The sequence below is a fragment of the Falco rusticolus genome, chromosome 6, assembly GCF_015220075.1.
Source record: "Falco rusticolus isolate bFalRus1 chromosome 6, bFalRus1.pri, whole genome shotgun sequence".
Taxonomy (NCBI): Eukaryota; Metazoa; Chordata; class Aves; order Falconiformes; family Falconidae; genus Falco; species Falco rusticolus.
The window spans coordinates 82,122,824-82,146,256 of NC_051192.1; the positions used below are offsets into that span (position 1 = coordinate 82,122,824).

The 23,433-nt window shown below is 41.7% G+C and overlaps 1 protein-coding gene across 1 annotated transcript in view; it reads left to right on the forward strand.

The window, feature by feature from the left end:
* Positions 1–23,433, forward strand: part of SH3BGRL2 (SH3 domain binding glutamate rich protein like 2) — a 48,297-nt gene that overhangs the window by 13,855 nt on the left and 11,009 nt on the right. The window contains exon 2 of the mRNA XM_037392841.1: positions 10,032–10,217. Within this exon, the coding sequence (XP_037248738.1) occupies positions 10,032–10,217 (186 nt within the window). The remainder of the gene's footprint in view (positions 1–10,031; positions 10,218–23,433) is intronic.

Here is a 23,433-nt window from a genome sequence, read left to right on the forward strand (position 1 = left end):
GGAGGCCTGTAGCCAGCGGTGTGCCCCAGGGGTCAGAGCTGGGTCCAGTTCTGTTCAACTTAGTCATCAATGACCTGGATGGAGGGAGAGAGCGCACCCTCAGCAGGTTTGCTGATGGTACAAAGCTGGGAGGAGTGGCTGACACACCAGGAGGCTGCGCTGCCATTCAGTGACACCTGGGCAGGCTGGAGAGCTGGGAGGAGAGGAACCTAATGAAGCTCAACAAAGGCAAGTGTAAGGTCCTGCACCTGGGGAGGGACAACCCCATGCACCAGCACAGGCCAGGGGTGACCTGCTGGAAGGCAGCTCTGCGGAGAAGGGCCTGGGGGTTCTGGGGGACAGTGAGTTGACCAGCAGTGTGTCCTGGTGGCCAAGAAGGCCAGTGGCACCCTGGGGTGCATTAGGAGCAGCATGGCCAGCAGGTCAAGGGAGGTTGTCCCCCACCTCTGTTCTGCCCTGGTGAGGCCGCACCTGGAGCCCCTGTCCAGTTCTGGGCTCCCCAGTTCAAGAGAGACAGGGAACTGCTGGAGGGGGCCCAGCGGGGGGCTATGAAGATGGTGAGGGGACTGGAGCATCTCCCTTGTGAGGGAAGGCTGAGAGAGCCGGGGCTGTGTAGCCTGGAGAAGAGAAGAGTGAGGGGGGATCTTATCAATGTTTACAAATATCTTAAGGGTGAATTCAAGAGGACGGGGCCAGGCTCCTTTCAGTGGTGCCCAGTGACAGGGCAACAGGCAATGGGCACAAACTGCAACACAAGAAGTTCCACCTGAATATAAGGAAGAACTTCTGTACCTTGATGTTGACAGAGCGCTGGGACAGGCTGCCCAGAGAGGCTGTGGGTCTCCTTCTCCGCAGACATTCAAAACCTGCCTGGATGCGATTCTGTGCCACCTGCTCTATGAGAGCCTGCTTTAGCAGGGGGCTGGACTAGATGATCTCCAGAGGTCCCTTCCAACCCTGCCCCTGCTGTGATTCTGTGATGACAGCAAGGTGGAAGGAATATTTTTTCCCAAAACCTGCTGATAAAACCACTCTCTTCATAAAATCCTTTTTAAAGAATTACCAAATATTTAACACACTTTAAGGAAATAAACAAAACATAGTTATCATGTTCTTCTTCCTGCCACAAAATCATAGTTCTGCCAAGCAAGCTTGATGCACATTAACAAAGTGCTATCTGCGTAACCCTGCAGCTTTTCAGCTATAGCAGTATGGGACATCCACATGCAAGACACAAAACAATTCCCTGCTCTCCTAACTTTGAAGGAGGAATGGTGAGATTCAAAGATCAACTTTCTGTTCATCTCTGCAGGACTGAGTACTGAGTTTCCAATAGCTCAGAACCTGACAGTTCTCAACTACCTTGCTGAACTGGGGATTTAATGGGTAACAAAGGATATTCTTCAGAGTCAAATAACTTAGAGAAATAAAAAATACATATAAAAAAACGTAATACAGAATACAGATCAGAGAAAAACTTGCATTTAATTAGGAGGCACTAAAGAGTAGCTGAATTAATAAGGGTTGCAGTTATCATACTTGTGGTTTTTTGTGTAGTGTGTATTTTGAAAAGGAAGATAGATTTTGCTTGTTGAAAGGGTGTCTTCCACAATGTAGAATGCTTGCTATAAATATGCCAGTTTGACAAAAGAGAGTAGTACGAGGAAGAGTTAAATGTAGAATGCTAAACAGGAGATTTAAATTATTCTCTGGCATCTTTGAGAGATTTCTGTTAGCAAAATGCATGAAAATAACACCTTTTTAACTCTCTTGAATCACTGAAACATATGGTAAATTACAAACAAAAACATCTATCTATTGAAAGAAGCTAGCTGCCAGCTAGGTTTTGAATTCTTAGTCTTTTGAAATGAATTATTCTAGTCCTGCAGGATGGTTCCATCAGGAGAAGTTTTTGATAGTTGAGGATATTTTTTATGAATCCCTGAGGTCTTCCAAACTGCTCAAAGTTTCTCTTGTCTTTTGTGCTAGCCGCTAGGATCCCTGATCTTGTTTGGGGAAAAAAAAAATCCTAGCACAAAATTCTAATGATTTTGTAACTTCTTGTCTTGCTGTTGGCTGAGACATTTTAAAAAAAAGACCAAGTTACCAGCATGTTCTGGTAATCTGCCTGCTGGTTTAGCTAGAGGCCCAGCTGAAGAACCAGTATGTCTTCCCAGTGTCCTCATAAGAAAATACCTACAGGAAAGATCCTGTATCTGTTGTGCAAATATTGTTTAAAGTGTGCATTCTGTCAAAGAGAAATGTACAAGTTTTCAGGAGAGTGTAATTCCACAGAATGGAGTTCTTCCTGTAGGTTATGATCCAAACTGGCAAGTTTTGCAAGCTTCCCTACTAGAACCTCCAACCGTACATCCTGACCTTCAATCTGGCAGTCACCTGCTGCTTGCCAGGCTAGGCTGGGAGTCCTCTGGCTACATTTTTCAGTCTGCATGCAGTCCTCTGGCTTTTAGTCTGTCAAGGTCTCTCTGATTTGGAGCTGCCTGCCTGGACACTCAGTGGGACTTCCATGTTCTGTTTCAGTTCCTGTTGCAAAGTCTTCCGGGTTTCATTTTGTTTTAGCCATTTTTTATTTCCACAAGCAATTCTGTTGTTTTGGTTTCACATTGGTGCAACGGAATGCACATTCACATCATTAATTGGAAGATAGATCCAGCTTCAATTGTATTCTTACTCTTTTGATGGGAAGTAATAAACCAAGATTTGGGTCTCATAGTTTCCTCCAGTCCATCAGAGACTCACACCTAAGTGGATTTTTGACACTGTAGGAACACATTGTTCCTGCTGCAAGAAGAAAATGATGATAGAATCACTTTATTTGTGTACAGCATTGGCAAGTCTTGTTTCCTGAAATACAGAAGAAATCAAAAGAACTAGACTGGGGAGCGACTTTAGAGGCTTTCTCAGCTGCATGCAGCTTGAAGGCAGCCGGCATGTCACTGCCTATAGGTGATATTTCCATAGAACCTTCTCTTTTTCCTTTCTTGGTCTTGGCCTTTTTCCTGTTTGTTTTATTTCTGTCTCTCCTTTTCCCTTTAAGCTTACTTGAAATAATACCAAGTAGCCTGAGCAAACTCTTACCATCTCTTGTTTTGCGCAGATAGATGTATTCGTACTTGCTAAAGACTCTTTCGTGTTTCTGAGTGGTTACCTTCTTACTTGCACAGAGAACAATGGTTTCTTTCAAACTGTCCTAAAAAAGAAACTTTTCCCTTCAGCTTGTAATAGACATACATATGCAGAAACAGATTTAAATGCATTTTATTATAATGCAACATCTGACAAGGAAAATACGAGGTTAGCAGGCATTGGGCATTGAACAGTTTACTGTCTTCTGTAGCTTTATAAAAAATGAAAATAATTTTTTCCTTTGCTGACTGCTTGTGATTAGCAGTCTTTTAAAAAACAAACCTGGCTCAAATTTTAATTGCATTTCTTAAATACTGGACTCTTTCAAAGGTACAATACATGTATTGCAGAGGTAAAGGTGTGCAGATTGCCAGGCTAAGAGGTGTCTCAGCAGCTCCTAGGGACCTGCAAATTTACTTTGCATAAAGCTGAACAGATTGCCCTCCCAGTTCAATAGAGTATTTCATATGGTGTGTCCTTAATTATGTCTCTGTATGCAAGCAGAAGATTGCTTCTAGCAGGAGACCAGGGCAGTACAAGCCGCACGTGGCTGCTGTTCAGGGACTGTTCTACTTCTTTTCAGATTGAAAAGTTCCGTGGTCAGTTTTTAGAATAATGAAAAATTTTCTTGAGGATGAAGCATAGAAGGTGGTTTTAGCTATTTGGAGGTCTGTTCTGAAAAGATTGTATTTTCCTTCTCTCACATGTAATGCGTATTTGCTACAGCAGGTAGCCACTTTACCTTTGGGAATAGTTATGCAATGCTGATTTTTTTTAATTTTTATTTTAAAAATTTCTTCGTTATTACCCTCCTTCACCTTACTACAGCTTCTCATCTCCTTTTCCCCTATGTACATAGCTGAATTGTATTTTCCTGTGCCAAGAACAATGAATTAATTACATGCACCTTTGTAAAGGTCTGTCACAGCACTGCCATCTCTCTGCAATGAAAATTGCTAGAGGTCAGTTGTGATCTCCCTTCCTAAGTCACACAAAGAAGGAGAAATTTGGCAGAAAGTCTGTGTTGCTACAGGTTGCAAATGTAACAGGACCATGAGGATTTTCATGTCAGCCTTGGGAGTGTGTGAGATTGTTTTTCTTTGTTTCCGTATGAAAGCAGAAACAGTGGAAATAGAAGAAAAGAACACAGATGTTGCTTAGTGTGTTTATAAGAGGCATTGCCTCCTCCGTGTTTTTCTGAGGAAGGTATGTGTAGGTTTGCAGTTCACACTTTTTAGAGTTCTGTTCATTTGATGTAGTTAGGGCTTGCATTTCTTTGCTAGAGCGTAGTATCTCCTTATTATCTGGGAGTATGTGTTAAGCCTCATCTGTATGAGAAGCGAAGATTAGTAATCTTCTGCAGTAACTGTATTACATCTGCATTTTACACTGCAACAGTCCCTTTGGTTATGTTTGCATGACTTGTAAAGGCAGAGGCTCCCGTTTGATATTTTCAGCTGTGGGAGTGAGCTGGAGCTTGTGTTTATGTAACACAAATGCTGTTTATGCAGTTCATATTTCAAATAATGTGTAGCTGATCATGGTTCAGTTTCTGCTGAGCCATTTTCTTAGAGTGTGGTTTTGCTGTTGATTTAAACTGGTGAGGTTGTGGTGCTGACATTATTGATGCTCCTCTTGTTCCGTTGGTTCCTGCATTATGCTTGTGCAAGGAGGGCTGCAGGAGCTGCTTGGCAGGAGGGTGGAACGGTGTCATAGCTGTATTGTCAAACTGCACCCTAAAGGTGCCCCTGCCAAATGCAGTACATTCAGTTTTCAGCTGAGTCAGCGAGTGGATAACGTGGCTGCTGCAGTTTTGGAGTAAGGGCAGGCATCAGGAAAGATTAACTAGATGGAAAGGGAAGGAAGGAAACCAGCAGGACCACCTCCCTCTTTAGAGGCACAGGTCTAGATAGACATATGCCAGTCTGCGAAACAAATCTTTGAGGTGGACTTAGGTGTGCATTCTGGTTTGGTTTTTGAAATATTGACTTCCAAAATGTGTGTGTGGTCTGACAAGCCAGATCAGAAGATACTAATCATAAGGCCTTTTTCTCACCATGAGTGTCTGAGTATTTTTGGGTGGATTTTGTGTTAGAAAGCAGGCTGTTTGTTCTCACGATCTGTCTGGAATGAGCAGACAGTTCAGTTTAGGCTTTTGGTCCCTTCAGTTCCAGGATGAAGAAGCTGTAGGACAGTCAGTGCTGTACATCTCACTCACCAGATGATGCAGTGAATGGTACCTGCTGTCATTCCCTCCACTTGCAGGTAGGGCTGAAACCCAGGGAATTCCTTATCTCTAGAAGGTGGGGGGTTAGGGTCCAGAGCAGATCACCAGTCCAGGCACCAGACACACAGCAACATGCCTGCTGACACTGTGAAAAGGCTTGAAACTGGGAATGCTTCTGCTTTGTCCCATTTCTATTAACTGGGCTAATGAAATAAGGCAGAGAAGTTCTCTTTAATCATGGTTATTTCACAGTTCCTATTAATACTGCTACTTGAGTCATCTTGCCTGTGTTAATTTACCTTATCTGGGTTAGATAAATCCTGACTAGTGAGATTTTTGTAACGTATTGAATATCTTGGTTAAAATAATATAGAATAATGAAATGCTGTTGCAATTTAGTAATGGAGACGCCACATGGTATGCTCCTCTGGGTCAGCAGCTTTCAGTAGGCAAGCCATTCTAGTACAGAAAATCTTCTGAAACAGGAAGCATAGAGAGGGAAAAAGGAAGGAAATTGTGACCTGGCATGGGAAGGCATGAGAGGCTTCCAGGGAATTGGAGCTACATGATGTGATCTGATTTTGCTAAACTTCTGCTCCAGTCTGGACATGATTTATGACCATAACATCCTCATTTTGTCATTCTGCTGTTAAACAAGCAATAGTATTTCTCTTGTTACTGGAGATCGCTGTTCAGGTTAGCTGGGAGATCTGTTTCTTCACTATATTAGTTGTATCAGAAACAGAAATCTTGTAACAGAACCATTTTCAGTGTAGCCAAAAATATAACAGTTAAGTGGCTGAAAGCTGGAAGTGAGGCGAATTCTGAACAGATGCAAGCAAGTATTTTAAGTCAAGGCAGTTAATTAACTGTGGGAACAATTTACAAAGACTAGCAGAGTCTCTGTTATTATCAGTTCAGGAATGGAGTTTATGGGGAAAAAAACCCTAAAGAAACTCTTTACTCCTAAGAGGAATTAATTCAGGGATGCTAAAGGTCAGAACAGATAATCCCGGTGGTCCCACCTGGCCAGGCCTGAGTATGTCTTGCAAGTATTTCTCCAAAGCAGTCCAAAAGTGTATCCTCCTGTTACCTGTTGCAAATCAGTATAAAGAAATGAAAACTAGGGCACAAAGACAAGATACTTTAGCTATGATAGACTTTATAAATCAGGCTACTGAGTAATTGATTAACTCGTTTTAGCATTTTGTATATTAAAGTGGACATCCTATTTTTGCTGCTTTTTAATCCTAATAAGGCGACCAGCTCTAAATAGCAGGATGAAATGGAGATGTTTCTGGGGATTTTTTCCTGTCTTCCTTTTGTGAATAGAAGTACAGATTAACAGTAAAACCAAACCCAGAGAAATGATGTTCAGAAAACAATCACCCAGCTAAAAATATGGGAGACAAGCATCAGATTATAGTAGTAGATTATTAGCTCTATCAGTTTTTTCTTCACCTCGTTAAAGATAGATTACAATCATATTATGTAAAGATTTTCCTCTGAAACTTCACAATGTATATATATTTTGATGGTGTATCTTGCAGTGTCTTCCAATGTGCTGAAATGTATTAAAACCAAAATATTTTGATGCCGAAGCAGTCTGTCCTGTAAGAATATGGATGCTTACCCACAAAATACGTATGAGTAGCAACACACCAAGTTTTTCTGAACATGGTACCTCTGATTATGTAACTACTCTTTTCAGGTTTCTTTCAGTTGTGCCACACTCTGGAAACCTCAGAAGCAGCAAGATACAAGGCCAAGTTTCACAAAGAGGTCTGAAGTATCCACCTGCATAGTCTGTCAAATAAGGATCATTTTTCTCCAATGAGCTCTTGACAGGAGCTCAGATCCTCTGCATAGGCTAGTGAGGAAGGGAGAACTGACGCTGCTCTTTGACCCATGCTATCTTTGCTCAGTGTTTCATTTGGTTGAATACTGGAAGTTTTTAGAGCTCAGGGTAACCACAGATGAGAGCTGCCGGCAGGATTGTGAGGCTGACGCACTCCTGCGACACAGATCCAGTTGTAGAGGAAGACAAAGGTCCTGTGGTTTTCTTGGGGAATAATCAGCTGGCTTCTGTTGTGGCAGATGCTCTGAACATCCATCTTAAACAAGAAGGCATAATTTAATAGGATTTCAAATGTAACTAATGCTCTAGTTTCAGTTTGCAGGCTTGAACAAAATCACTTGGGGGAGGTGAAGATGCTACATTTTTGGCTAAAAAATGTCAGGGCATTTTGTTTAAATTTATGCAGCTGGCACATCCACAGCTGTTAATTCATGCAGATGTCATGTGGAGAATTGCAAGGCTTCTGACTAAAAAAAAAAACCACCACAATTTATTTCTCTTCAACATCTTAATTAGTTTTATAAAAATAAAAAGGAGACATTAGGAAATGTGAGTTTGTGGGAGAATTCTCATGGCGTGAACAGTAAAATATTAGGGATCTGATTAAATCTAAGTTGCAGTTAAACTTGTGTCCATTGTACAGACTTCTGGAAGGCAGCAGATGAAAATGGGTACATGTGGATACATGTGTATGTGGCCTGGGCCTGAGCAACGGAGCGCTCTGGTACTATGAAACTGATAGTAGAATGGTACCAGCACAGACAGCTTTGGCCAAGGCTAACTTCCAGTCTCACAACAATTTGTGGCCGTGATTTAGATGTTGCAGCATGCCATGGATCGTTCCCAATGTACAGTTTCTATGCATCCAGTCTCAGAGGCTGCAGGTTTAATAGACTTGGCCAAATTATGCCCTTTGGCCTCTGGGCCGAGCAGGCTGGCCCACGCACTGTGTGGTTTGCTGGTTGCTCTGACCAGTGCAGGAGGGAATTCATGTCGGTTTTAGCAGTACTCCACTATAACGAAATAATCCATCCCACACATCATTTGAGATGTCTCATTTCTGTTTGAACAAATACTATTTGTGTTAAGAAAATTTCAGTCTGTCTCTTTTGGGCCTCTCTTGTAGCTTTTTTTAGTGAAAGATAGAGGAAAGTATTTTCATCTTTCACTTCTACACTGACAATAGAATTGTCTTTGCAGTTTTTAGGGGGATAGTAAAAGGCACATTGTCTTTGGTACCAGCAGTGATGATGATGTGGTAATTTTGCTGATGTTGGTAATGTGTTATTTGCACAAAATTTTAGGAGCTGCTTTCTGTATGAAAAAGTGATCCTTTCACATATGCCTAAAAAACCCCACCAGTGTATGTAAGAAAAGGAAAAAGAGTTAAGCACTGAAACACAAGCTTATTATGCAGCCCACTTCTTAAGAAAGACAGTAATCATTTAAAAGCTTTACCTTTGTGGTTTCCTGGGATAGCTACCGACTTATTTCAAGAAAACAATGATTCCATCAGTCTTACCTCCAACAGTTATGTACTTTTGTGGTACATTTAGATAGACAGACTGTGCTGTGTGACAAGAACAGCTAGCACATGCACTTTAAAAATCCTGAGATTTCCACATAGTATCTAGGTCATATGATACCCACAGGCATGATTCATCCACCTGGGCTTTATGCCAGTCAGCAACTGCATGGATCTGACACTTCAGGAATACTGTAAAATTATTAAAGCTGTAATTTTTTTGTTCAAATAACACTGTTGATGATAGCTGTAAAAAATACAGCATATAATTTATAGTTCCTTTCTGAAAGATTTAATTTCATTAAGTAGATGTAAAAAGCACAGTATGGACTGAAGAGAATGCAGAGCAGGCCTAGTTGAATGAGCCCAGATAGCTTTCCTTGGCCCTACAGACTTCAATTTCAGAGGTTGCTGTCTTGATGTAAAGCCCTATTCGAGGCAGAAGTAGTCTTCACCTGAGTGTATCTGGTCGAAGCCCAGATAGCTGTTAAGGGTTGATCTTAGCTACAATGAGCTAAAACCTGCCAGTGTTCTGCCTGTGTTAGGCTTTTGTATACAGATGATAATCTCTTCGAGGGGCAGAAACCCCATACATTTAGTACAAACGTTGTGCATTTTTTTTTTCTTTGCATTGAAGTTAATTTTCAAGAGATGAGATCATGTTTATTTTTAGGAATGTCTATTATGCAGACAGACACTTAATTAAAGATTCCACAAGCCTTGCTCAGGGAACTTTGAGCTGCATTTGAAAAATGTGTAGGTGCCTAGGAAAACAGAAATGTGTGTAGCTGGGGTGCTTTCTTTCAGATGTACTGACATGTTTATCTCAATGAACACTTACAGGAGTAGATGCTTCTGAGAGTTGCCACGTTGCTTACCTTGCATTTCTAGGTGCCTGTGTACTTAAAAAATGCAGCCCCTAATGACTTTGAAAACCAGCTGCCTCTTTTAACTTGAGCTTCTGAAGAGTCCCAAGCAGGTTATTTTTTTTTTAAAGTATCTTTAGAGGGTAAAGGCTGAAATTCCCATAATTGAATTTAAGAGGCAGCTTGGTAGAAAGGAGATGAAGAAGTATAACCTTTGCCAACTTGTAAAGAAACAGCAGTATTTAACTTTTATGAACTTAAACCTGAAAAACATATTTTATCCTTTGTCCTTCTGAGTTTGTGACTTCCCATCCCATGAAAGTGGAATGTTTTCAGGTTTGTAAGCATGTCTGGGTTATGGTAGACTTGCTCTGAGTATTGGTGGTTTTTTTTCTTTCTTTCATCTAGATAAAGAAGAGGCAACAAGATGTGGTGAGGTTTCTGGAAGCCAATCGCATAGAGTTTGAAGAAGTGGATATCACAATGTCAGAGGAGAAAAGACAATGGATGTATAAAAATATTCCTGAGGATAGGCAGCCCGCGCAAGGCAATCCACTGCCACCACAGATATTCAGTGATGATCAGTACTGTGGAGTAAGTAGCTGTTACGGTTGTCAACGGATGATATATTAATATACCCTGTTGGCCATTTAAAAAGCTGGGACTTGCTGTTGAGCTTTCTCTAGTAGAATCTGAATTAATGGTGACAGTTTGGGATGATAGGATCAGGTAATGAGCATACAGTGAAAATTCAGATTGTTCATCTGTAAATCCTAAGGTTGTCTTCAGCTAGTGGACTCCCTCCACAAATGTAGGAATTTGTAATGTTACATGCTTCATGTACAACCTCTTCATGGTCAAGTCCCTTGTGAGACCACTGTAAGCTGGGGATTTATGGTTTTCTTGCTACTTGGGTCTAGTCTATGCATAAAGATTCAGAAAGAAATCTTTGGCACAGTAAATGAGAACATTGGCTAGATTGAGTTACATTGTCATTTGTAATTAAGCTCCTCTGCTGCTGTCGTCGTGTAAGTTTCATTTATGCTTAGAGAGCCTTTATGCGATCAGACTCTCTGGGATAAATGAAAACTGTTTTCTCTTTGAATTGTAGAATAGTTTTATTTTTCCCCGAAGTAAAGCAGCTTGAGACTTGTCTCTGCCAGCCTCAACAGTGCTGTAATGAAGGTAAATCTGGCTGATGGATCATTCAGATCTGCTGAGAACCTGTGAAATGAGTGTGATTTTTAGCTTATGGTGGATCCTCTGCAACAAACAGACTGGGTATGATGCAGCAGCTAACTAGCTTCCTAAAGTGAGGTATTTAACACCCCTCCCCTATGCTTTGTATTGGCCTTACTTGTTTACCTCAGCACTCTCACTCGTATCTGCCTACTTCCAGATAAGAAATGTCAAAGAAATATATGTGGGACTTGGAAGGGATTTTGACTGTCACTTGTGAAGTAGCCCCTCACTTACAAATAACAGTTACGTTGTTCTGTGTGATTTTAGTTTGCCTGGGAAATAGAGTGTTGGAAGCAGTTGTTTCTTACCCTTTCAGCTTGTCTTTATAGCATGTTTTAATCTAGTCTTAGAAATTTCTGTTTGGAATTAGCAAGGAAGAGGATGTCATGCAACATGTGAGATGATCTCATTAATCTGTCTGCTCATCTGATAGCTGTTTTGGCTGAGCAGAGTTAATCCTATTACTAGGCCTCACTGTCTGCATGAACATCTTTAAAGAGCAAACATGCTTTGAAAGAAGCTATTTTCCAGGTTGAAGGAAGAAGCATGTGCAGGATCTCCAACGTTCATCAGTTAGCCTGCTGTATTGGTTGGTGAAGTTCTTAGGTAATAGAGTGGGTCAAAAGATTAGGCAGGAGGCAAATGGGGTCAGTGCTGGAAAGGGGGTTAAAATATCACAGTTAGATGAAGTCAGCAGACATTGCAGATCTTGTTTCTCATTGTCATTTCCACATTGTTTTCGTAAGTTTATCTTGATACAAATAACTTAAAAAAAAAAAAAAAAAAAAAGCTTTTAAATAACTTAAACGATACCCACCAAGTTTTCTGTGAATTGATTGGTGAAAATCGTAGCTTATCATTCCTGATTTGTGTCCAGGCAATTTCTAATCCTATTTACTCTATTAAAAAACACTGGTATTTTGCCTGCCAGTTCTAGTCTCACCAGGAAAACTGCCTATGTACTTATTGTGGCTTATACATTGTTACTGACAATATAGATTTACTTACTTAAAATATGAACTGGTCAGATTCATTGCTTTTCCTCTAAACCTATGAGGGCTAGACAAGACAAAGCAAAATAGATACACTTTGTATTTTGTTCATGTTATTTCTGTAGAGGTACACAAGCATATGGTGTACAAGCCATGATGCAGTGTCATATTCATAGCCATGCTGGTTTTTCTCTGTTAGTAAAGCATTAATAGTTGGTTTTTTTTTCTTCCCCGCCCATTTTCTCTTTAGTGGAAAACCATAGCAATGCATACAAGGGTATTATCTCAGAACAGATTTTTCTGGCTAGGACATTACCATTTGAAATAATCACTTTTCAGAATGTAACTGCAATATAGAAGAAGTTTGTATTCGGTATTTTCAGTAAGTATCCAAAATGGATTGCTGTCAGCCATTTTAACATGATAGCTGGTGTAAGGGGGGAGAAAGGTACAAAAAGGTGGTCAGTGCTTACTGGTTCACAAAATGTCTTGTACCAGAGGGGGAAGGATCCTTGTGCTACCAACGGACAAACTCTGTGTTTCAAAGTGTGAGCAAGACCTTGTAATTTTTGAGTCGATGTAGTCACACATATGATCATTAATCTATCTTCTCCTTTTCTCAGTCTTCTGAGATGCATTACCTAGTTTTTCAGTAACAAGTTCTGCCGATGGATTTTGAAATAAAGTACTCAGCAAGAAACATTTTTATTTCCTGCAAACAAGATAGAGCTGTGAGCACACAAGAACACAAATCATTTTACTCATAATCCAGTGCTATGTCATAGCACTGACACTATGATAATTTACATATTTTTATGACTTTACAACGTTGTTTCATCTTAGTGACATTGCTATAACATTGTAAGTGTGTAAGAAGAGAGTCTACATTTCAGACAAATCAGACACATGAACCTGCTCTTCTAATGTACAGTAGTGTAAATCTGAAATTATTACAGTTATCTTGCTCTAGTTAGTGCTATGCAAGAGTAAGGAAATCTTCATGCTTAGTGAATGTTCCAAGAGGGAGCTCATGCACTTGGCATAAAGAAAATTAAAGTGGAGATAATTTGGAAAAGATCAAAAACAAAAAAAAGGACAAGTAGAACCTTAATAGGAGGTGTTGTGTTGTGTTGTTGGGCATTGAACCCAGTTGTGTCTTGCTCGGTTCCGTACAAGGCTTATCCTCAGTTAGTTTTAGTGGCTCCTGCTGTGCTATGACATACAACTCGAATAATGGATTATTTTCCCCCAAGGGTAAGTCTCCTTCAGGGGCACACCGGGTTTCCTCATCCTCCTGCATTACCCACCAAGTGCACCCTCACCCTTGAGCAAAAGGAACCCCACAAACAGGTTTGCTGTTTCCTGGGGGAGGAGCAACCCACACTGCCTTTCCCAGCCACTGTTCCCCACAGCAGAGAAGCTTTACCCACTTGACTTGTTTGATCGTGGCTCATGTTTCAGATATAGGGATAACCTGTTCAGTGGCTTCAGTGGTCAGGTACCCCATTGATCACAAGCCCGTCTATACATTGCATCTCTTCCTAGGTGTCCTGATGTGTCATAGCTCACCGTTAGGTTTTCAGTCCAGGTCCACCTTTGCCATTTCAGTTCTGGCAGCCTGGTCTGTCTGCTCCTTGTTTCCGTTTTCTTTGGTGGCATAACTCTTGGGCATGTGAATATCTAAGTAACATACTTTTACAGCAAGGTTCTCTACCTATGCAACAATGTTTTGCCATAACACAGCAGCCACAGCAGCCCAGGTGGGCTTATCTCTGTGCTGCCAGTATGTCAGCTTCAGTTGCTGTAGGAAACCCCCAGGGCATGTGCCACCATACATGAGTCAGTATAAAGATAGGATACTGGCCACTTTTCTCTTTCCCAACGTCTAGGGCCAGCTGGATGGCTTTCACGTCTGTAAACTGACTCGATTTGCCTTTGCCTGTGACGGTTTCTGTGACTTGTCTTGTGAAACTCCACACAGCAGCTTTCCACTTCCAATGTTTTCCCACGATATGACAGGACCCATCAGCAAGTAGAGCATATTGTTTTTCATTTTCTAGTAGTTTATTATACAGCGGGGCCTCTTTGGCATGAGTCACCTCCCTGGGTGATGCTTCAAAATGTCTGCCTTTTGGCCAGTCCATGATGTCTTCTTCCTGCTCTCCCTCAAGAGGAGCTTCTTTCTCCTTTACTAACTGGGTCAACCTATGCTCCCATGGTTTCTTCTTGACTGCAGGAACAACAGTTACAGTTGGGGGTTGGGCTTCTGATTTATGCACAGTGTCTGTGTGCGTGTTCAAAGACCCTCACAGTATCTATTTTTATGTCCTCAGATCCAGAGACCCTCACAGTGTCTCTTTGTGTGTCATGAGATCCAGAGACCCTCTTCTTCCTTTGAGCATAGGCATAGGTCTACCCCTGGCCCCAGCACAGCGCTGGAAGTTGTGGCTTTGTGGTATATGCAAGGCATCCTTCCCTCAAGTGCTCTGCTAATTCAACAGGATGTTCACGAGAGAAGTCCCAAGCCATCGGAGGTGAAAACTGCTCTAGGCACCTGCTCAAATTCTCCCACACACCTTGCCACCCAGGAAACTGTTGCCTCGGGGCACATTCCTGTGTGGCATTCCCAACTGATCAGTTAACATTAGGAAAAGCCAAAATCAGTGTCACTGCACACACCAGTACAACATTCTGGTTACATTAGAAGGTTCAAGAAACTGAAGGGCCATTGGAACAAGGGTAGAAGCCTCTGTCCTGGAGTAGAAGATGCCCTTCTTCATTTTCCCTACAGAATGGCTCCTGGAGAGCATTGTCTCCACGAGATGGTTCCCAGAGTACTGGGATGGCAACAGTGCAGGGGCTAAAGAGCAAATTAGGCTTGAGGCCGGTGCTTTTATCACGGCTCTCCTAGGCAAAGCAAAAGAAAGTGATAAACAACAGGGCAAACAATAAAAGCTGAAAACAGCCATTTACAAGCTCTTGAGTTTGATGTACAGGAAGGAAGGGAGCAAGCAACAGAGCAACTGAGGAAAAAGACAAAAGGAGATCAAGAACAGGCAAGTCAACATTGTGACCAGCAACACAAAGTAACAGCCTGCGAAGTAACAGCTAAACAGGTAAACCAGCTGTAAATTCAGTCTAGTACACTCTGATCACATCTGTCATTATCTTGAACCTTTTTGAGTCCCTGTTCAGGAGCCAAAAAGAACCGTTGTAGGTTGACCTCAGACAGCAATCACACAGCTGCTTGCTCCCCCCTACTCACCTAGCAGGAAGGTGAAGAAAATAGGAAGAGAAAAAGCAAGTGAACTCATGAGTTGAGATAAAGACAGTTTAGTAAGTGAAGGAAAGGGACAAAATCCCAAGTGATGCAAACACAGTCACTCACCATCTCCCAAAAGCAGACCTAGGCCCACTCAGTCTCCCAGCGATGGGTACCTTGGAAGACAAACACTCCCCAGTTTTATATGAGCATGAAGTTATATGGTGTGGAAAATCCCTTTGGCTAATTGGAATCTCTGTCCCTCTTGCCCTTTCAGCCTACTCTCTGGGGGCAGCAGGGAGGAACAGAATGAGAAACAGAGAAGACCCTGATGCTGTGCAAGCACTGCTTGGCAATAACCAAATCATTGCTGTGTTGTCAAGGCTGTTCTAGTCACATATCCAAAACGCAGCACCATAGGGGTTGCTGTGAAGGAAGCCAGCTCCATCACAGCTGGACCCAGTAAAAACATGAAGATGAAAACTGCAGTTTGTTTTCTAAGTTTTCACTAACTAAATCCTTTGCTTTCAAGCTTACAGAAAAATTTCTAAATCCTCTGCCTCCCATTGTGAATTTATTTTACACAGCCAGATCAGTGATGTTGCATGTAAGTTAGATTTTTCTAAAGTACTGCTGGTATGGACCAACATAGTACTAACTGTTAAGTATCCTGCAGGTTAAAAACACTGTTAAAAGAATGAACAAATAATTACTTATCCTTGCATACTTATTACTTACTGTTGCCCTTTTTGCACAGACTATAGAAGATCCAAACAGAGAGAGATCACTGCAGGTTGGTGCATTAGGACCAGATTCACAAAGGGACTACAGCATGATGCCAAGCACCTAAATTTTAGGCATGTGGCTTCTAGAGTGGAATTTGAAGCCACCAGCTAGGGCTCTAACTTCTTCACATGGCTGGTGAGGAGCCATAGGTACATGTATCCAAACAGGATCTGCCATGTTCTGGCTACTGCATGGAGACATGGAAAGCTTTTAAAATAGAAAGCAAGAAATGCTGGAAAAGTGGTGTCTGAAATTAGGCCAGTGCCTCACCACTTCCCTCTTCTGCTTTCTCTGAAATCTCCACAATTTAATGTGTGACTCTTCTTAGACTAGAAGTGACTCCTGGATCTTTCAGAAGATTGGAAGTCTCCACTTCCCAGTGAGTGCACTCTTACTTTAACCTTACAAAGCACAAGTTAGCACTTTGAAACAGTGACAGTTTTATATGCAGAAATCTGCCACTGATGTGAGACAGCCTGAAATTTAGGCCAACCAAAATTAAAAAGGAAATCTGTTTTCAGGTGGGAGTTTGAGCTGAAGAGAAAATATTTACATATCAAGCTGACTTTTTTTTTTCTTTTCTTTTGAAGCTGCTCATATGGTTTAGTGTTAGAGTAAGTCCTGATAGAGTGCCTAGTGGGCAGCAGCAGAGACACTGATACGTGATATTTATTGTCCTTCCCTGAAATTTAATATATGGGTGTCAGCCCCATCAAAACAGTGAAGGCCTATAGACAAGAAAGAAATAAAATAAGCCACTGAAAGAGGTGCAGTGTTCTCCAGAAACTATTCAGCGCACAGGCCATTACTGTGGCACTGATTTCTTTGCACTGTTAAGTATCAGTCTGTTCTGTTTTTTTTTAAAGATCCTGGAAAGAGTCACACACATTTCTTGTTCTTACATTTTATATGTGTAAAATGACAAATCAGTAACTGTATCGGTGGCTTTTCAGTCACTGATAAGAGAAAGAATAGGAAAGAAGATTTAAGAAAACTGGCTAGAGGCCACCTCAGAGTTTCTGCCCTGGCCTGTCACTGGGGAGTTTGTCATTGTTCTTGTGCCTACAGATACAGAGAGCTTGAGCTCTGTCTCTAGATCCTCAAGCAACGTGGCACAATTCACCTTAGCACGCCTGCTATAGTGTGTTTACTTCAGGACCTAGGGCAGTTGTGAGGCTATTTGGTATTCATCAAATCTACATTTGGTTCCCTGCACCCTTGGAGGTGTCTTACCCGACTCAGTGTCTTGGTGGTCCAGCTCTGTTTTTAGAAGAATGATAATCTTGCTAGATAGAGGTTAGTGTGTATTTGCTCAGAGTTCATATAACAGCTGTTAATGATTGACGATGCTGAAACTTTCTTGATTAATTATTTTTCCCATCAGAGGTAGAGTTTCCTGTATGGCCAATTCAAGCTGTTTGTTTGAAATCATTCTTAATTACCTTTTGCAGTTGTATTGGAGTAGTTTGTGGCTCACCACAGACCCCAGGCTGTATGTGAGTGACTTGAGGTCAGTGATACAGCACTGTTTTATCTTCCTGATTAGGCCCTTTTCTCAAGCAAGGAATATAGAAGGCAGGGCTAGTGCTGGAAGGCAACCCCTGCCCATGTGTCTTTTTCCATGTTGGCAAGATACTGTTTGGACCATTCACAAGGTCTGTATGGTTATAACTTAGAGGCTATGCCTATGCTTTTGCCATCCACTTCTCCACTGCTTTTCTGTGTCCTAAGGCAAAGAGCTTTAGTTCCATGTGATATATGCTTGATACAGAGGAGTGTGATACCAGAGGCAAAAGTGTGGAGTAGCCAGCCTGTCCAGTGGTAGGGCTTGAAAAATAGAAGCTCAGCAACTGACTAAAAATAAAATAATCCAATAATTTTATCCTCAGAACGGTTAGAACTGGTACCAGTAATGTATTATAATGCTGCTGTTTGCCCTGTAGTGGAGAGAGTACATTCCTGTTGAGCACCACAGTTTTTATTTGAACTCTTTCCTCTCTGAGTTCTAAACTTTATCAATAGCTCTTTCAAAGTGAAGTAGCAGATACTTTGTGAACTATCTCACCACGTAAAGATGATAGCTGTCCAAGATTTGATACAACTCTGGAGATATTTTACTCTGTGTGCAGACTCTTATTTCCTAAATATAATAATAATATATGTGTTTATATATTTATGGATATGCATGTATATGTATATACGTATGTGTTATGTATAATATGTGTTTAGGTATTTTAATACACTTAAAGATGACTGGTATAAAATTAAAATTGTCACCTTTACAGGATATAGTAGAAAATATTGCAAAGTTTTTTCTTTTTAGTTTTAATATTTACATTGATGTTCTGCAGCACTCATTGATAATCAGTAAGCGTCACATAATTACTAACAATTTTGGGATCCTAATTCTCCTTTGCATGGAATGGAAACTTCCTATTGTGCTACACTTTCTTGAAGAAAAGGGGTTTATTCTTGAAGGTGTCATGACTGCTTTGGTTAAAGTCTTTTTTAAAGGGCCCGTTCTACTAAAGTATAGCCTACATGATGTATGAGATATATGAGGAAAGGGTAAGAAAGCTTACTAAGTGGCAGTGATACTTTGAGGGCACAGATTATGCATGTAGCAGTGTATTGGAACAGTATCTAAGAGAAGGCCATGGCTGTTGTCAGTGAAGAACCAGGATGAAATAGCTAATTCTGTGCACCGCTGCTCCGCTTGTAATCATGCTACTAAGATTATCTTCTGAGAAACACTTTGAAGATACAGCAAAGTTATAATAAATTTTTAAGTAAGAATGCTGTTGATACCTTGCAGTGCCACTACAATTAGTGTGGCTTTCTTCTTTCTTAGTAGCTTTCTGATTTTGTTCTTCTCTGAAGGAACTGCAGGAAAGAAAGAATGTGTTGAAGGATGATTCTGACAGTGTCCAATTACTAAAATAAAGGGGAAAATCTATATTTTATTTAGTGTTCTGAGATGTCACCTAATATTGGTATGAGTAAAACGCTCTAAGAGGAAAACCAACCAACACGTGGTTGTAATGTCCCATGTAAAGTTACAGCTACCTTAAAACATGTCCAAGTTAAAATATGTGCATGCAGAGCTTCTGTGCAGCACAGTCAATATATGTCTTTTGGCCACGATCTCATGTAAAAGGATGACTACCATAGTTAACTCCCTGACGTTTCCATCCCTCCCTCTTCTCAAATTCCTGTTATGGTCTGATTTGATAATATTCTTATCCGAACCATTAGTAAAATAACATGATGAGCTAGAAGGTGCACAGAAGGGGGAGGTGGCACCTGATCATCCATAGTCTTACTGATACTGCCACTGAGTCCCTTGAATATTCCCCTGCCCCAGGTGGGTGCTGTGCCAGTTTGAGCTCTTCAGTGCTTGGCTGGGGGAAGCCTTTCTGCACTTGGACTCCCTGTCTTAGAGGTGAGGAGTATCGGTTCTTACGTTGTTGATGTATGTGTCCCTGTCACTGTTACTGAATGAACAGCAAACATCATACTGGCCTGAGTTTGTCCCATACTGTCCCAACAATAGAGCTGTAGCTGACATCTGCTCCCTTTTAATTTAAAGCCTTTGTTTCTGGAAGCCTACAACTAAAGAGATTACTGAAATAAACATCTGGCCATTAGGAGAAGAGTAACAGGTTGCTTTGTAGAGTCAATTGAATAAGTTCTTTAAAAATCCTGTGCAGAGATCTTATCAGAAGGTTAGGTAATTGAAAGCTGTCATGTTTAGATTGTCCTGTGTTGTGGGGACAAGATTCTTATTTTTGTGTATTTATATAATATTTAAAAAGCCTCACACATGCACACACACTCATTCTCCAAGGAGAGCTGTGCTGAGTAAGAGTTTTCCATTGTAATCCTAATCAGATCAGTAAATGAATGTCATCTGTTCTAGAGAACTGAAGTGCCCTTTTCAGGAAGGATGCTAACAGCTCTTTCTCAATGGCATACAGTATTAACTCAGTCAGTAGTAAAGTGCTGATTCAGTGCATTTAAATGAAGTTCCCCACTCTTGTAAGGGCAAATTACACCGCCCCTTTTGTAAGAATGGAGAGATCATAATCATATATTAAAAAAATATTGACAAAGATAAGCAAAGTCAAGCAGCATGCCAGTCTTGAAGTGCTGTCCAATAATCAGTGCATTTAAAAAAAAATCTGTCTGAAAAGCAGTGCAGGCTACATTTGGGCATGTTCCTTATTTTTCTGCTTTTTGGTGTGGTAAGGATTGGTTTTCTGCCTCTTGGTGTGGTAAGCAGTAAGGGTTTGTCTGAGATGTTTAGCAAGCTTGCTCTTTCTCTTGCAGCAAACTAAAAGCAAACAGCAACAAAGCCAACTTGCTCAACTGGAAGGACTTCTATTCACAGTTACTGTCTTTGAAACTTCATTAGAAATAAAGTTCTCCTAATCTCAGTTGCAGTAACGGATAGACAGTGTCTGTGTAATTGCTAATTGTAAGTTAAATCTACTTCGTGTTAATGTTTTACTTTGCCCCAATGCCGTCATGCTTGTGTTATGTTTCTTGAAGCGCAAATAATTATTTATGCTGATCTGCAGTACTGCCAGTTTTAACATTGGTGTGCAGTAAATAGTTTCTCCCAGCAGCAACAGTGTTTATTTAAACAAGCTTCAGTGTACCTGCTTAACAAAATGCTGAGCCAAATTAATTACGGCAGTGTCTGTAATCACATCACTACAGTGATCTGGTTTCCTAGCCTGCTTAAAGTCTCCGCAACGCAGTTGGGATACTGCTGTAGTCAAGTTGAGCTTTGTGAACTTGGCAGTTGCTGTTGAGAGAAGCAGCAGCTACTCTGGAAGTGGGATCTAAAGAGGAAACAATTCCCAAGGACCAGCAGTTTTTGTACTGGAGTAGATTGGCATAAAACATTTGTGTCATAAAGAAGAGTTAAATCCAGATTTCCTGAATGCTTGTCCACTCTTTCAAAGACTAAGCTACTCTTAGTTCACTGTCGCATTTGGGCGGTGGATGGCTGTGGGGATTTCTGCATAATCTAGACGTTAAGAGAGTTCTCCTGTCTTTGATTAATCTGGTTTTAAAGAGGTGCAGAGCAACCACAGCACCATTTTAGTTTCAGGATAAACTGAAAGGATATTTAAGTGTGAAGCTTTTGTTTTTTTTTTTTTTCCTTTTACCAGCATACTAAGTGGACAATATCACTTTGCTTTGCTGATTATTTTAAAACTTGTGTTAAGATGCATCTGATATAAGTGACCTTAAATGTGTAAGACTGAAGGTCCATCTAGCCCAGTTTTGTCCTAGCAATGGCCATAAGCATATGCCTAGGAAAGACTACAAGCAAGTCAAGCATTTAAAATACATATAAAATATTTGAGTATTTTCCCTGTCTCTAGTTTTTCTTCTGAAACAAATATCACTTTAATGTATTTAGTAATTCTTATTATATTTCTCTTTCATGAACTTCAGCCTTCTGGTGAAGCCATGTAAACATGATCTTCTTTAGTGTGCTCTGGCAATGTGCTCATGGGTCTGCTGAGCTCTAGATCTATTACCAACCATCCTGCCGCCACAGTGAGCCTCAAATCCTTCCTCCTGTTACCACCTGGGCTAACTTAGCTCCTAAAGACCTTTGCAGCCGTGGCCTGCCTCTCTATCTGAGTCACAGCAGGGGCAGGGTTGGAAGGGACCTCTGGAGATCATCTAGTCCAGCCCCCTGCTAAAGCAGGCTCTCATAGAGCAGGTGGCACAGAATCGCATCCAGGCAGGTTTTGAATGTCTGCGGAGAAGGAGACCCACAGCCTCTCTGGGCAGCCTGTCCCAGCGCTCTGTCAACATCAAGGTACAGAAGTTCTTCCTTATATTCAGGTGGAACTTCTTGTGTTGCAGTTTGTGCCCATTGCCTGTTGCCCTGTCACTGGGCACCACTGAAAGGAGCCTGGCCCCGTCCTCTTGAATTCACCCTTAAGATATTTGTAAACATTGATAAGATCCCCCCTCACTCTTCTCTTCTCCAGGCTATGCAGCCCCGGCTCTCTCAGCCTTTCCTCACAAGGGAGATGCTCCAGTCCCCTCACCATCTTCATAGCCCCCCGCTGGGCCCTCTCCAGCAGTTCCCTGTCTCTCTTGAACTGGGGAGCCCAGAACTGGACGTGGGCTCCAGGTGCAGCCTCACCAGGGCAGAGCAGAGGTGGGGGACAACCTCCCGTGACCTGCTGGCCACGCTGCTCCTAATGCACCCCAGGGTGCCACTGGCCTTCTTGGCCACCAGGACACACTGCTGGTCAACTCACTGTCCCCCAGAACCCCCAGGCCCTTCTCCGCAGAGCTGCCTTCCAGCAGGTCACCCCTGGCCTGTGCTGGTGCATGGGGTTGTCCCTCCCCAGGTGCAGGACCTTACACTTGCCTTTGTTGAGCTTCATTAGGTTCCTCTCCTCCCAGCTCTCCAGCCTGCCCAGGTGTCACTGAATGGCAGCGCAGCCTCCTGGTGTGTCAGCCACTCCTCCCAGCTTTGTACCATCAGCAAACCAGCTGAGGGTGCGCTCTCTCCCTCCATCCAGGTCATGGATGAGTGAATTGAAACTATCCTGGTTTAGAGGCACTCAGCAGGTGCAGGGAAAGCAAAGCTTTATGCTGTGCAAGACCAGCAAGATTTTGCTTGTCTGTAGGTGAGCTGCTGAAACTTCAGTACAGTTAGCTTTGTTTATTTTCAACAAAGCAAGAGCTTTGGTCAGCTAATTTCAGTAGCTCTTAGAACATCTTTGATGCTGTAACTGTTCTGTTCTTGTGGTAAAACAGAAGGGCTGTATCTTGCTTAGACTACTTGGTGGGTGACCAAGCTGCCATTGACTTTAAGGATGAGGAACCAGGCCTAAAGCACTCTGCTGTTACTGTGTTAAGAAGCCTTTTCTGATTTGAAATAGCTCTTTACTTACCTTATTTATACTCCTGTCACTTCTCTATGCCCTCAAACCATCCTGAGATATATTTTATTCTCCTGGCATTTGTCATTCTTGGTAACCTTTCATACCCTCATCTTTGTGATTTATCACCTGTGGTTTTGGCTTTTCAACTTTTCCAGACGGATTGAACATCTCTGCATCACTGATGATTGACGTACGCCATCTCTATGTCCCCTTGGTTTTAGTAACCTTAATCAGCTATTGATTTTGCCAGAATTTTATGCATATATGTGTAATTAGCTGCTCTGGAAAGCACCGAGGATTGTAATTTAAAGTGATACAGTCCAAATTCTGGTTGTGCACATAGTTGCCTTTTGAAGTGGGGCAGTGGGTGGCAGTTTGTCATACTCATATATTTTTAGGTTAACAGCTGCTCTTGGAATGCCTCCAGGGTGTCAGTGGGAGCCACTTCCTTGCAGAGGGGCAGGATAGCACTGCTCAGCTGACCCCAGCAAAGCTGCAGCACTTGCAGGTTTGGTAGAGCTGCCTGGGACAGTGACAGGGGGATTGTAGTAACTTGCTACCAGTGGTGAAGCCTAGTGCAGAAACAGGGAACCACTGCCTTG